The 15,898-nt window shown below is 41.3% G+C and overlaps 1 protein-coding gene across 6 annotated transcripts in view; it reads left to right on the forward strand.

Annotated features, from left to right (window-relative positions):
* LOC122179336 (poly(rC)-binding protein 3-like) overlaps window positions 1-11,548 on the forward strand; it is a 130,522-nt gene extending 118,974 nt beyond the window's left edge. For 5 of the 6 annotated variants that reach the window (XM_042870149.1, XM_042870148.1, XM_042870151.1 and 2 more), the window contains 2 exons: window positions 4,865-5,034; window positions 10,434-11,548. In XM_042870149.1, the coding sequence (XP_042726083.1) occupies window positions 4,865-5,034; window positions 10,434-10,782 (519 nt within the window). In that variant the 3' untranslated portion in view covers window positions 10,783-11,548. Of the gene's footprint in view, window positions 1-4,864; window positions 5,035-6,292; window positions 7,960-10,433 lie in introns of those variants that run through there. The other variant, XM_042870153.1, reaches the window with a different exon arrangement.
* Window positions 11,549-15,898: the final 4,350 nt, after the last annotated feature.

Genomic DNA, 15,898 nt, shown 5'->3' on the forward strand with positions numbered 1-15,898 from the left:
ACAAAAACAAAAAAACCAAGAACTTGAAGTCTGAGTTCTCCCTGTGCAGTGTGGCAGCGTGATGAATATGGAGGAGCAAACCAGTAGGAAAAACCCAGCAGCAAGCTGGGTTGTTAGGCCCAATCAGTGAGCTTAGCATTTTGGCAGGGGGAAGACGTATGCTTAGCATATTTACTTAGCATGGGAAAATAATATGGAAGAGAGAGGCCTACATCTCTGCTGACATGGCAAGTCAGGGGAAACTCCACCAGCACCAAGAAGCCGGGGAGGGGGAACCAGAGCAGACCTTCCTCCAGTCCCTTCTTGTAAGAGCCCAGACTCTGGATTTGATTCTGTTGCTGCTGGTACCAGCAGAATTTTACTAAAAGACAAAACAAAACCAAAAAAAAGGCAAATAGCAGCATCTATGTTTTAGGATTTGTTTTTTTGTTTATTTGGTTTTTTTGATGGGTATGAGAAGAAATGAGGTACGCTGAGGTAGGTGAAGGTGGATGAGACATGGTAGTGGAGCAGTAGGAAAGGGAACCATCTTCACTGATGTTTACAGTACAAGAAGGAGAGAACATCAACTGATATTTTGATTTTTAAGGGCAAATGATGATACTGACGGACAACAAATGCTGCAAAGCAGAAACAGATTCAGTGGGAACTTGTCAGGCACATAGACTATTGAGCATGAAGTCAGAGATGCCATCCGCTGTTCAGGTGATCTATAAGCCATATGCAGAATGAGAATTTAGGATACTGATGAAAGCTTTGCTTTATTCCTCGTGCTGGTTTTAGGCTTCTTCTGCAAACACGTGCAGGTTGCAGGGCTGGGTGCCTTTCTGATCTTAGCCATTCTGCTTCGTCCTTGAGGGAGTTAAAATCTGCACACCTGCATACATATGCACACATATTCTGCAAGCACTCTGACCTGCTGTACATGTTCCTGTTCAGTACAGGGGAGTTGGATTAAGTGGCCCTTCAAGGTCCCTTCCAACTCTTAACAGTTCTGTGATCTGATGCCTGTACATACATAAAAGTTTTGTGTATATATATATGCTTGTGTATGTTTCTAAGATGAGTGTGCATACTATGTACCTTAAGCATTGTATGGGAACTGCTGAATCGTGGCCTGAACCTCTGATTGATCACCTGAGGTGAGCAATGAGTCAGCCAGAGGAGCACAGCTGAAGGCAATTCAGCTGTGTTGCTGGAAGGGGTGGAGCCAGGCTCCATCTCTCCTAGACCTATTTAAGAGCTGACTACCAGTGGGGAAGGATCTCTTCTGGAGATCCACTCCTTTGGAGTTTTATAGTGAGCCCAGGACACAGGTAAGCATTTTATCTATTCTCTTCTGTAAAATAGCCTGCTTAGCCAAACTCTCTGGTATATTTCATAATAATAACAAGTAATTTCATAATAATAACAAGTATATTCATTGATTATACAAGCATATGCATAAATTCATAATATAGTACACAGTAAGCTTTGTGTAGCCCATAGGATGCTCAGTTGCTCTCTCTAATGGGCCAGCTTTATCTCTATTACTTGCTATGTTTTGCAAGCAGGTGAGCATCAAAAATAATGTAGTGCTGAAAGTTCTGAAAGACTTAACATGTTTAGCAACCTTCATGTTCTCCAACTCTTGTCTGCTAAGCTTGAAGGAACAGTGAATCCACATCTGTGAAATGCAGTATTACGTGCAAAGCGCAGGACAGGCAGCTCTTGTGGTGGGGGACATTTTGGGGACTGAGTAACACAGAGCCTGCTGTACTGCAATAAAAGGGCAGCTGAAGGAAGGAGAAAGGTCAGTCTTGGAAAGGAAGACACACGTTTGGATGTGATTTGATGTGGCTTGTCCTCCAGACAGGACAGTGTACATGCTACTATGTAGAGCAGAATCAAAGAATTGTAGCATCAGCTGAGTTGGAAGGGACCCTTAAAAGTCAAGTAGTACAACTCCCCTGCAATAAACAGGGATGTCTACAGCAGATCAGGGTGGAATGGCCAGTGCCTGGTAGGTCAAAGTTTCTTCCAGAAGCCATCAGCTCTTGGAGTATTTCATATGCTGCACAAATGTGAGCAAGTAGAACAAGGATGCCAGAAGCATTAGTGTGGCAAGGGGATAAATGTATTCCGTGTACTACCTGCAGTCAGGTCACGACTCATAGAGCATGTTCAAGCAGCTCACTATCACAGAATCAAAGGATGATTTGGAGGAGCTTCAGACTGGACCTACAATGTCACCCTCTTTTTCTTCCTAAGTATAGTTTTAAAGCAGTCTTTAGCAAAGCCTTTAGCAGGCTCCCAGAATCGGCCCAGCACAACAAACACAGACTTGTTGGTGTCTGCATTACAGACAGCTGCCATAATCAGTGTATGAATTAAAAGTGCTCCTTCAGACAACTGCATCATTGTTATCCTGGGGCCGTCTGGACTGAACCTTCCGTATCTAACCCAAAGTCATCTACAAGCCTACAGATTCATTCTCCTGACGCAACTGTGTTAAAAGTGCTGCCCAAGGACCTGTTGCACACACAGGTGACAGCCCCTGTGTGACCCAGTGGTGCCTTACCAGAGCTGATGACTGCAGCATGCTCACCACACACCTGAAGAGCCAGCAGTCCTACACATTCCTTTGTCCTGAACACTACAGGCAATGACAACACCACGTGACAACTGGACTTCTTGAAATCCTTCTAAATACATTTTTTTTTATACCTTTATATATTTTTACGTGTTCTTAAGACCACGCAAGTACTTCGTAGTAAGTAAATTCATATTTCTACCCTTCCTCTTCAGACATTTGTGCAGTCTACTTCTTTTGTTCATAGTTAAGACATCATTATTATAGGGACAAGAAGCCTACCCTGCCCTTCATGTCATTTGACAAGTGTCAGAGGAATCTGAAGATGTTATGATTTGCCTTGCTGGTGCTTAACAGAACCTAAATGTTAATAGGAAGAGCGTTGGATGCAGCAGGCAGGTTCTTGAACAGCACTTCAAGCTCATCATCTCAAAGCCAAGTAAAGATAATTCAAAGTTTTTTTTTCCTGTCTCCATGCTCCATTCTGCTCCCATAACAGCAAACACTTCTAACCAAATTTGAGTAAATAATAGCTGGGATATGACATATAAATGATTCACAGGAACAGAATTACAGAAATCACCAGGTTTTAACAGATATGAGTGGATCAGGTGCTGTCAGTGTTCCTGTCCAATGGTTCCCTGGCAAAACTTTCTCTGCACTGCTCATACTGATGGCCTACAATGATAACCAAAAGCCCCACCAGCTGGTGTTTGCACTGCTATGTGCTCTTTGGGTGCTCATCTCTCCTGCTTCACCTTAACTACCCATGGACTGTGGAGACCAGTGAGAGGAAAGCATAGAAAACAGAAAGGTCCTCAGTAGAGGGATGTGTTCATAAGCAGTGTTTTCCTCCAAGATGACTTGGCTGTTGTCTGCTTATGTTAATGATGGAGCGGATGCAAGGCTCTGTATGGGCACCTGGCAGTAACATGCTGACACAGGTCCTTGGGATGAGGATAGAGTTAAATGAGGCCTTTCAGCTTCAACAGGGTGGAAAATCCTCTGTGTGTGCTCCTAAAGCCCATTTTTCCCTCTCACATATGCTCTTGTGCTCTGTGTCTGTTTTGGCTGCCTTGCTAGCTGCTTTGTCATTCTGTCACTAGGTGTGAAGCAAAGATTAAGGGTTTTTATTGTTGTTCTTTTGCTGAAGCGTCTGGACAACGTGAATCTGCTTCTGCCAAGATACTGCAAGTACTGCAGTGACAGAAAGGATAACCCATCAGAAAGAGTGGGAAGGAAAGGCAATCAGCACTACTGGCACTTCTTTCTGCCAAATGGGCAGCAGCAATGTCAGCAGTCCCACAGAGCCAAGTTTGCATTTTCTGCAGGTCCTGGGCACTGCAGTGTTGTTAGTCTCCATGCTGCTTTAGCAGAAAACCTCCTCCTTGTCTCTAAGGAAGCCAAAGCATCTCAGCTTCAGTGGCTGGCTCAGTGCCCACATACTCCTTGGGGCTCCCTGTGCTCAGTCTTACAAATCACATCCCCTATCCCTGACTGCGCTGCACTGCTCATTTGTAGCATTCAGTACTTCTGCAAATTGCATCTCGAGTCCAAAAGCTTGTGACTTCGCCAACCTTCAAAAAAGCTATCAGTTGAAGATAACACCAATGTAATTTTATCCCCCTCCAAAAAAAAAAAAAAAGAAAAAAAAGAGGGATCTGAGGAAACAAAGGCTCAGTTTTATTTATGGAGTGTGAGTTCTGTTAAGGTTCTGTGAAATACAGCTGAAAATGACACACGTGTGTGTATATGTGTGTGTGTGTGTGTTTATATATGTACACGTACACTGCTACCAGTCTTTTTCTATGCCTGCTGCTACCTGCAGGTGCTCAGCTGTAACTCCCACTGACTTTAATAGTGCAGGAGAGGCCCATGCATTCCCATGAGCTTTAGGACCGGAAGCATGACTGGAGCTGTGCAGGACTGGGTGGGAGCACAGCAAGGTCTGTCCAGCCCACAGCTCTGCTGGGCTGGCTGTTTTCAGGCTGGGCTGTGCCTTGTATTCATTAGCACTGCAACACACGGTCATTTTATGCTGCAGAAGACAGCTAAATGGTCTGATGCTCTCTTGATACTTACCCATGTAGCAGCAAAAACTTGATTTAGAGACATGGGAACGTTGGACTGGTAGACCATGCTAGTGACTCCTTCCAAACAGCACAGTGGAAGTCTTTTTGTTTGATACTGAGGAGTCTTTCATAAACTCTGTTTTTATCGATGCTACAAATTGCAGTGAAGTGGTTTTTGCCTCTGTCCGTGGCACTAATCTCAGTCTTTGTCCTACTCCAGCTAATAGGCTGCATTATTGGCAGACAAGGCAGTAAGATAAATGAAATCAGGCAGATGTCAGGAGCGCAGATCAAGATTGCTAATGCCACAGAAGGCTCTGCAGAACGACAAGTTACAATCACAGGATCCCCCGCAAACATCAGCTTAGCACAGTACCTCATAAATGCAAGGTAAGTTGACTTTGTAAGTGATGATGCTTCCTCAGGATTGCTCTGACTGCTCTCCTGCAAGTCTCTGTCCTGGGTAGATCCAGAAAGTTGCTTTGTACTGTCCATTCCGAATAGTACTATTCGATTCCCAAAGAGTTGTGAAGCCTGTATTATTAGAAGTTGTGTTTACTGTTGGTTTACGTGGAAAGCAGCCTTAATATGGTGCAAGTCCAGGTACATTTTGAATGACAAAAGATTAAAAAAAAAAAATCTGAATATTCACAATTGCATCCACCTTAAAATATAGGTGGATTAAAAATGGCAATTATAACTTCTTCAGAAGGAAATACTTTTCACAGACGTTTTACTGTCCTAAACGGCAAATATAATGAAACAGATTGCGAACCAGATTTAATTTACTAGCTGGAAATTGCCACTCAGAGTTGATATTAAACTGACATGTGGTTGCTAAGAAGGCACAGGATTTATTTTTTCAGAGACAGCACCACAAATTTGTAAAAAGCTTTCCCTAATGAGACAGAATGAGACTATCTGCTTTGCCACTTCTCAGCACCAGGATTAATGACAGCACTGCTGTTTAGCTAAGCCACTGAGACAGCTTAAGTCTCTGTCAAGTTTGATATGATTATTTAGAAATATATTAACATTGATACCTCTTTTATTTGCTATTACACTGAGAAGAAAGTGAAGTGGATATGGTGCTGTCTCACAGAGCTAATTGTAAATTGTGGTTCAAGGCAACAAATGTAAGGAGTAGCTATATGTATTTTATTGCTTTGGGGTTTGGATTTGATTTTGTGTTGTTTATTTTATTTTCTAAAAATACTTCGTTACAAATTGAGTGCTGTGTTTAATGATGTTTGCTGTTAAGGTAGAAGAAAAGCATGTCATTTATATACAGAGCTGTGGTAGTGGTAGGTCTCTGGGTTCCTCTGTGGTCCAACCTCCTCTACACCTCAGTTCTGCACTGCAACTGCAGGCACTGTAATGAACAGAATGTTTGTGCAGCTCTGTATTACAGCAAACAAAACTATTACTTTTCATAGTTCAATTTGGAAAGTTTCCTAGAGAAAGACATATTTAGGAGTGGCATCATGAAGCCTAAGATAAGGTGTTTCCAAGCGCCTAAATCAACCTACAGTTCTTTTGATTGATATTCTTTATAGCAAATATAAGTCACTTCCGTAAGCCCTGTAATCAAATAAAAATGTGTTCCCTCCTTTAACCCTTAAGGATATGTTCTTCTCTTGGTGTTCAGGGATTCCCCACACATCGAGACGAGAATAGACCCCTTCATTTTTAGTTGCACAAACACCATATGGCATGCACCTGGATCTCAGAAGATAACAATTTAAGATCTTCAAGACAGCTAAAGCATGCAAATAAAATAATGCACTTATTTATGGAGTTGCAGTGAGCTGCTCACCAGAGACAGAAACTCTAGTGAACAAACCTCTCTTTGACTCACTTTAGAAAAGCCTGTGAACTCTCACAATTCCGTTTAATTACTGCTTAACAAATCTTTTGATGGAATGAGATATATGTGGGGTCTTTTAAGATACTTTTGCAAAGAAGAAAACTTCTCAGCAGTCATACACATGGATGCTCTATCTATACCCTGTGAAACCAGAAAGTATTTTCTTCCTGCTGGCTTTCTAGAAAGTCAATTGTTACCATCATCTACAATAAACCATCATATATTATTATGTACCATATGTTGAAACTGTATTTAGATGAAGCAACTTCATTTGTAAATGAAGACTCTTAAAGTAATGTATAATAAATTAAGTTCTAAGGTGACATAGGACATTAAGGTGGCTTTTTCATTTAAAAAGTTACATTGCTCCAGATTTCTCTTCTCCCAAGAGAAATGTCTGCCCAGTGAGGTGCCACCACAGCCACAGCACTGGCCAGCAGTACAGTTAACAAGATATAGTTTGAGATGTCAAGTAAAAGAAAAAAATATATATATATATAATATAAAATAATAAGTAAAAGCCATATAAACATTCAGGGTAAGATGGACTTTTCTTTCTACTCTTCCCCCCAAGATCCAACATTCTCATAGATTTGGTTTCCAGGGACAGTATTTCTGCATAGATAATGTCTCACAGCAGCATGGGATGTGAAAAACCTATCCAATGTATTCCTCTAACTGTGTGTATCTCTAGCCAAAGTTGCCATCTATATAGCAATTTATCAGGTTGTTTTAGGCATATTATTGCAATCTGGTGTTGAATGTGTACATAAGATTAAGCACTCTAAATTACAGATATATAAGTACGTTGATACAGTATCAAGACAGAGATTTAATTCTTTAAGTATTGTTTTCGTTCTTTGTTGACTATCCAAGGGTTGAACTCTGTATTAGCAGAATTTGTCCCAGCTTGTTTGCAGTAGCAATGTCTTTTTTTCTTGTAAAATCTTCTGTCTCTTAACTGGTAACCGTTGTAGTAACTGGATTTTCATTATCCAATTACATCTTCTAGCTTTTATTAAGAATGAACCACAGCTTAGGTTTCCTATGTAATATTTGACTTTGGGGTGTAAGTGACCTGTAGCCAGCAGCACTTTCTTCTTGTTGAAGAGCAGTTTCCTGAAGATGTTTTTCACTTCCGTTTTGATGAAAGAGTCATTCACAGAACAGAACCAACAAAGGCAATCTCGAGCTTTATTCCTTCTGTACGCTAGTCGGGCAATGCAAGACGTGGCCTTCAATGTATGTATTTGTAAGTGTAGCTCTTCAAAGTGGAAAATTGGCATAATGAAATTCTGTATTGAGTCTGCTCATCAGCTTCCTTATTCAATTCTGTTGTATGTATAACCGATTTGGGAAACTTCAGCTGTCATAAGACAGCTGAAAGCCAACCTAATGTACTTTCACCTCACTCGTTACCACCAGAAATAAAGGTGAAGTAATGCGAATTAGTGCTTCTGTTGTACCTGTGCAAGTACACCAGGCAGGGAGTCTGGGTGTCTCAACACCACTGCTAAGCCTGTGAGATCTGTTCTCTGTGTTGGTGCAGGACAGTGAGTTCAGCCTCAAATTCTATCCACGCAGCAGTAGAAATTCTTTATTTTTAAATACAAGGCAGGCAAATCCAGAAACAGTGAGTACGGCATTTTCTTTCTGTATGCCTCCCTCCCAAAATCACATGATTTTAGAATTGTTAAAAAAAACCTGAACTGCATAAACAACTAAGGCATTGCCATGTAACTCCTCCATGGAGTTGGATTGGATTCACTGTTTCAGTGCTAAAAATAATCATTCTTGATATAAATCCCACTGTGCAAGTAGATTGCAAGCAGCACTTCTGGCAGTGCAAGGATGCTGTTCTCCCTGCAAAGAGTGATTCTATTGTTAAGTTTGGGAGAAAAGGTGCTCATCCATGAGGCAGATAAACATCACAGAACAGAGGGCAAGAAAACCTAAGTTTTACATTCCACAAGCAGGTCTACATTTCACACATTACCTTCCTCCATCCCAACCCATCAGATAAAACGTTTTTCAACTTCCCAGCAAAAGTATCTGATGAACTAGTATCACAAGAGCCCTTTTCTTTTGAGGGAGGAGTGTAGTACTCAAACATTTCCCTCTCCTCCACTCTCCTTTCTCCAGCTCAGATCAGAATTAGGTATCCTTTAACCTCACCTTTAGCAGCAGTGCTTTGGGAAGCAACATCACTGCCCATTTAGTGATCATTTATTGCTTTTGTGCTTACCATCACACTACAAGGGGTCATGCCTTCTGGTTGTTACTTTCTCTGGCCATGAGAAGACTGGGGCTGTTCCTCACAGCTGCACATAAATCTTAAATGAGAAAATGCAAGGTTATCCCATGCCTTGCATAGAGCAACCATTCCCCCTCTGCTGCTTGGGTGAGGAGCTGGGCTACTGCTACTGACTGACACCCTTAGCTGGGAAGTTTCCCCTAGACCTGATGAGACTTGATAATAAGTGGCAGGTACCCTGCCAGGCAGCCCTCTCTGTGGTGGCTCACTCTGCTGCCACATGTATAATGGGAGCCTGTAATGATTTGCTAACCCGTAGTCCCATTTATGTTAGGCAGTAACACCTCCCAGGTGATTACATGCAAAACACATACCAAAATTAGCATTTCCAGATTGTTTGCTGATCCCAAAGCACAGTGCACAAGCTGTTAACAGACACATATCAAAGTAAAGATTTAACTAGATAAACATTTTGTCATGCAAAAGAAACCAATGAAAAAAAAACACAAAAACCAATGTGCTCTTGGAATTACTGTATTTCAATGTGTAAAAAAAGCAGAGAAAAGTCTAAGCATACAGGCCTTCTGGCCTTCCAGTGAGTGGACTTAATTATGGTGAAATGAATGTTGTTATATACCTACATGCTCCAAAGAGCCGTTCACTTCGTTGGAGTAAGAGGTTGGGTCACTCTGAATTGCCTTGTGCTCTCTGGGTCTGTGTGATGTTTATGTTATGTTGTATCAATGTAGTACTTTGTCTGTCAGCTGTTGGGTGATGTTAACTGTAATCGTTGTGATGAGCTCAGAATGGATACAACTGCTGTGGAAGCCTGGGTGTTGTTCCAGTCTTCCTTTTTTTTATTTTTTTTTCTAATTTCCTTATAATTAGATTGCATAAATATTTTGTTGTGATTTGGGAAAAAAAAAAAAAAAAAAAAAAAGTCCAGGGGAAGTACAATCCTAACTGAACATACTGTCTGATCAGGTTTGTTTTATATGAAAAATGCACACTGACCTCACAGGGAACTAAATGAGACTAACTTTGTGAAACAAGAACTTGACACCTTACACGGGAAGAGCAAACCATTGCTTAACAGCCTCTCGTCCTAGCAAAATGACCAAGGGTACTATTTCTGTCACAAAATTGACCAATTGAAAAAATTACCAAAACCCCCCGTGTCCCATTTTCAAAACTACTGTAAGATTTTGGAAAGCAAAATTCACTACATCAGTGCTGGGGAGTAAACTTCATAGTTCTTTTAAGTTTACTTTTAAGTTCTGTTTTTTCCATCTTTTTGCCATTACCTGCATTCCTTAGATTTCTTTTCTCACGTGTAAAATAAACTAGCCAAACCCTCAACCCTTTTTTTCTTTCTGAAAGTACTTTAGAGTCTCAGTAACGTTTTCACCATCGAGTCATGAAAAACCCTTTTGTTATTTCTCTTCTTTAACACATAACATGTTCCTCCTTTGACCCTCATTTTCCCTTTTTTCTCTCTTTTCCCTCTCCCTCCCACACCTCCGACCCCTCGCCCACCTATCTAACCCCCACCCCTTTGTGGTTGCTCTCCCCTGTCCGTCCATCTGTCCATCCCTCCCTCCCTCCCTCCCCACCGCCCTGGCTGGACCCTCCCAACCTGTTTGTTCCTCTTCCTCTCTTCGTTTGCAGCTTAGAGATGGCTAAAGTCAGCACCCAGACCGCTTCCGTCACGACCCCTGTTGACCTCAACATGAACCTCTCTCAGTCTGCCACCCCTACCTCCACCCCCACCTCCATGGCCGTGCTGGCGGCCGCCTCCGCCGTTACCGTCAGTACCCCCCCTCCCCTACCAACTCTGCCAACCACCCACTATGCCGTTCCTGTCTCCAGTCTGCTTGGCATGAAAACTGTCCCACTCCTGGCACTAAATGCCGCGGCTGCCGCGGGGGCCACAGGGAATTTGTCCGCTTACACTGCCAAAATTCCTTCGACGAGCGGGGTTAAGAAATCTGACCGCCAGAAGTTTGCTCCATATTGAAGGGATGAGACACAATGCAAGCTCTGCCAGCTCTACCAAGAGTCTGTGGTAGATCCTAGTAATCAAGGAAACAATATGGCATCTTTTTCTTTTCTGTTCAGTTGCTAGTGTTAATGTTGCCACCTCCAACCGTCTTCCACTTGCCATAACGACTAACACCCAGGCGCCCGGCAGCAACTAGTTCCAACAGCTGCGCAGGGCCCTGAAGGCCCCGTCATTCCCCCGCCCACAGGGGCAGCAAGCCACGCTTCTGGGGCTGAGACAGACCTGTGAACAATTGGAAGACAATGAGGAAAAAAATATAGTAGCGCCTTAAGCTTTTCTTAGAAATTTTCTCTGGTTCAGGGAACCATAATTTGGAGAAATAAATGCAGGAAGGGAGAACAGACCCTTTTTTTTTTTTTTCTCTTTGACATGCGACTCTTCCAAATTACCAGTAATTGCTCCTATAGCTGCTTGAGAGCAGGTACACACCAGCCCCCTGCCACCTCCCTACCTACAGGTCCGAAGTGCAGTCCCACGCATGCACCATCCAGCCCCAGCATACATGCTGCAGAACTTGCTGAAACCAGCAGAATAAATCCCGTGACCTTAAGGGTTGCACACTTTGTTCAACCAAAGTTTCGTTCAGTTTTCCCGTAGGTTTCTGTAAAACATTAATTCCTAATAAGGTTTTCAAATTGCACTGTAGTTATCATAGAATGGTTTGGGTTGGAAGGGACCTGTAAGCTCATCCAGTTCCAACCCCCTGCTATAAGCAGGAACACCTCCCTGTAGACCAGGTTGCTCAAAGCCCCATCCAGTCTGGCCTTGAATGCTTCCAGGGAGGAGACATCCACAAGCTCACTGGGCAACCTGTTATTACAGTGTCTCACCACACTCACAGTACAGAATTTCTCTCAAATATCTAATTTAAATCTACCCTCTGCCAGTTTAAAGCCATTTCCCCTCATCCTGTAGCTGTGCATCTAGTGCACATCAAATGACATTCAAAGGTTGCTGCCTAGATAGATAGCATCCCTTCCCAAGAATTACATCCAGATTATTTAAGTCAGAAGCCCAATTGCAGCCAAGTTGAAGAGAGCTGGGTGATGTAATGGCTGGTTGCTAGCTGTTGGAACTAGTTTTTAACTGCATTTTCTGTTTGTCCATCCACCTTCTTTTTAATTTCTGCTGCATAACTCAGTAATGCAATATTGTTTTCCTCACCACTTCCAAACCCAGAATCCCATTAGCCCACCACATTCATCCACTTTGCACTCCTTGGACACAAAGCTTTAACAATTGAACTGTATTCAGTGCATTTTAATATAAACTAAAAACACAGTGCAAATGCAATACTTTTTAAAACATGGTATTTCAAAGTGTGTTATTATTATTGTATAGGGCTAAGTACTATTTCAGCATTTTGTGTCATTTCTGTATTTTGTGGGCTTTTCTTCACCTTTAGTACCTTTGCACTAAGTTGTGTCACTGTAACCGTTTGTAGAATTGCCACTGTTACAGGTTGCACTTATCCAGATGGGGTTTTTGGTTGTTTGAGTTGTGTTGGGTTTTTGGTGGTTTTTTTTTGGTTGGATTTTTTTTTTTTTTTTTTTAATATAATTGAAAATAATGTCAAGGTACCTCAGCTGTTTCACAGCTCTAGAAAAACGCTGTAAAACTGTTCTGAACTCTTGTAACTGTTCCAATAACTGACATTTGAAAAAAAAAAAAACAACAAAACCAACACAACCTGTGTGAGAAAACCTGCCTGCATTGAAATGCTGTTCTATGCTGGTTGTACTCAAGTGTTATTTTTTTAATAGTGAGAAGATTTTTTTTTCTTTTTTCTTTTTTTTTTTTTTCTCTTTTTTTTGCATTTTTTTTTCCTTTCCCTCATTTTTGTTACTACATTTTAGGCTGTCATCAGAAGTTACTGGCCTGGGGGCTCTGTAATGTATCTCATCCTGCCCTAGTGCATTAGCCACCAGACAGGACTTTTCCAAAGCCCCATGAGACAATGCTTTTATGGACTAATCTACAGAGGAGTTTCTGCCATTTCTAACTTTCTTATTATTCTGAGACATCAAAAGAAAATACTTCTTTTACTCTTTAAGCAACTGTGCTTCCTAACTCTTGTGTTGCTCCAGTTTTAACACTGTTGTGGGTCATAACATAAAGCGAAGCAAAGCAATTTTCGAGGATTAATTTCCATCGATGTTCATGCTTTGGCTAATCTGTATAAAAGCATGGGCTGTTAGTGTTCTAAAAATCACTGTATTCAGCTAGAGACTTGACAGTAAATTAAATGAGACGTTTTTATAAATAAATTTTTTTCCTGATTTAAAAAAGACGTGGTAGCTTTGTGCATACAACTGTTGTGTTGTTTAAACTTTGTTCTTTGTAACCAAGTTGCTAATTTGTCATTTGAGAAACACTATTTTATGGATTGTCAAACTAAAATCATAGACAAATGGCTTGTTTTCATTAATGATTAAAGGTTTCATATCATCACGCTTCAGGTCCCAGTGCTCATTGGGAAAGAGTGTAACAACTGTGCAATACTGGCAGTACTAGAAAGTGCACTAAAACTTTTGTCCTCAGGAATGACAATTCTGCACATGATTAGAGGGATCCAGACTGTGTCATTAGCATGGCAAGCAGTATTTTCTGCTTTTTTTCTTTTAACAAAGCTGCTCCTGAAGTACTTTTCACACAGCACAGAAGAGACAGAATTTGGCCTCTTGCTACAAGAAGCTACTGCTTTGTATATCTCTCATGTGTTTCCTATGCTTATTTTAAGCTCAGATATTTGGGAAAAGAACAAAACTGAGTACTGCACACAGCACTGTTAAAGCTTTTCATTTTTTCCTATTCCCAGCAGCAGTGTCCAGTGACAGGGCTTCCCAGGAGCACCCTTCACCAGTCAGGAAAAGAGGCCAGCAGCTGGGAGGTGCATTACAATTTGCATCATTAAAAAGGAGGAATGGAGTACTGGCCCACAGCCTTTCCCATCCTGCCCTGAAATACCTCATGCACCATTCACCTCCCTTTGGATCTGCTGAAGCACTACAGAAACAGCCTCAAGTTTTCTGTTCACACAGAAAGATGGGCTGGCTCCAAGTTGTTGCTGCATGCAGCACTTTTGCAGTGTTCTTGCCACCTCTCCTTTTTAGGGCCTTGGTAGTCCTTTCAAATGTACCACTTTATGCTGCGCAACCAAAGTTTTTGGCAGTGTGAGTAGCATCTTTAGTGATATGAGCCTAATTCTACAAACAGCATCGTCACTAAAATATACACTTACGTCTTTGTACTTACCTTGGGGTTCCCTTCATGGCCCTCGCTGGGTACCTGTGCAGTATAATGTTCTTGTTTGCATTGAAAAATAGGGTGCAAAGAGCAGCAATGGATCTGGGTCTTGATTCGAAGCCAGGAACTGTGATATATCCAAGATGTGCATATAGACCTGGAAAGCATAGAAGTTAACAGCTTTTTCAGTAAGATGCAGAAAAAGGGCAGTCTACAGAGGAAGATTTCAGAATGCTTCATTGCGCCCCAGCAAGCAGGAAGCATGACTCAGTGTTCAATTAGCTATTCCAAATCCTAGGCTGCTTTCAACCCGATAAAATTCTATGTATGTTATTACTTCTCAAAATGTAAGTTCTTACTCTTCAAGAGGGTGCTGAAGCTGCTTTTGCAGTGAGGACATCCGTATCTTTCATTTCCGAAATAGCAAGCACTGGCTAGTAAATGGAAAAGGAAAAAAAGGGGAGAGAAAAAAAAAAACACACATTATTGCAGCTCAACACAAAGCATGTCAGGACTTTGGTGTCCCAGTGAAGCTGCTAGGCAAAGCTCTGAATTGGTTAGGACAGAACTGAGATTTAAACTAGTTCAGGGGCACATGTGTGTGTTTGGGGGGGATAAGGAGTAAAATGAAGATGTAGATATAGCAAGAAAAAAGGAAATATTTTGAGAGCATTTTGCCAAAAAATAACAAAGAAAGAAATATGTTAAGATCTAGGCTGAGTATTGATTTTAATTTAATGATTTTAGCTAGAAAAGATTTCTGAATGGCAAGAAAATGTTCCTGAATAGCTTTGACATACAGAACAGGAAAACAAAACACAAGAAGGTACATCTGGAGGAAAAAAAAAAAAGGAATACTATCCTAGACAGAAAATTAAACCATTCATGCCCAAAAGCAGATTAAAAAACCCCATGCACCTGACAGAGAAAGGTCACTCCCACACAACTGTGGGCTACCATCTGAAAAATAATACAACTTCTGCAGCTTTCACATCATCCATTTGTTACCAGAGTTCTGGCTAACACCTCAAATGAAGTCAAGTCTTGTGCCTCTTTAGAAGAAAAAAAAAAAAAAAAAAAAAAGGTAAAAACACTGCCTGGAATAGTCAACAAAAGAAAACAAAAACAGACACATTCAGCCACATAACATGCCCCACTACTGACAGGCACAGCACTTTCTATTGTCAGATAAAACTGTGGGCCCCAAAGTGTGCATTTATAGCTGTCAGAGCTCCTGGGAAGCTAACAGCACAACCAGCAAGGCTGCCACCAATGTAGGCACCTGCTAAGTGCTAAAGCCTCGCTGGGCTGCATGAACTGGTTGTTCCTGTGGAGGTACAGGATACAGACACAGAACATGCACTGAACCTCCCACCTGAGGCAGGCAGCAATAGAAGTTGCCCTGTCGGGCTTTTTTTTGTCTTAAAAAAAAAAAAATATATATATATATATGTATATATATATGTATATTTTTTTATTATTATTATTATTTTAGTTTTTGCATAGCCTCAATCTCTGATGAATGTATTTCAGCACGAGCTACATACCTGGAACACTTGTTGTCTTTTCTCAGCTGAACATTGTGTCTATCAGACAAGAAAGTTACATACTCAGAAACTGAATCATTTTATAATGGCAGAACCTTTACAAAGTAGACAACAACAGGCTAAACTAGATCAGAGGAGTTAAGTTCAAAGTACAAGAGAGGAGAGGGATTTGAACACAGGTCTCTTATCACCACCACAAGTACTGTAACCACCAATGAATTAACCAAGATGTTAGTGCCTCAGTATATTCTTGGAAGGAAAGACCTGGTCTAAATGTC

This window comes from Lagopus leucura, unplaced genomic scaffold (assembly GCF_019238085.1).
Source record: "Lagopus leucura isolate 7727_CA_CO unplaced genomic scaffold, USGS_WTPT01 Super-Scaffold_100002, whole genome shotgun sequence".
In the NCBI taxonomy this organism is placed as follows: Eukaryota; Metazoa; Chordata; class Aves; order Galliformes; family Phasianidae; genus Lagopus; species Lagopus leucura.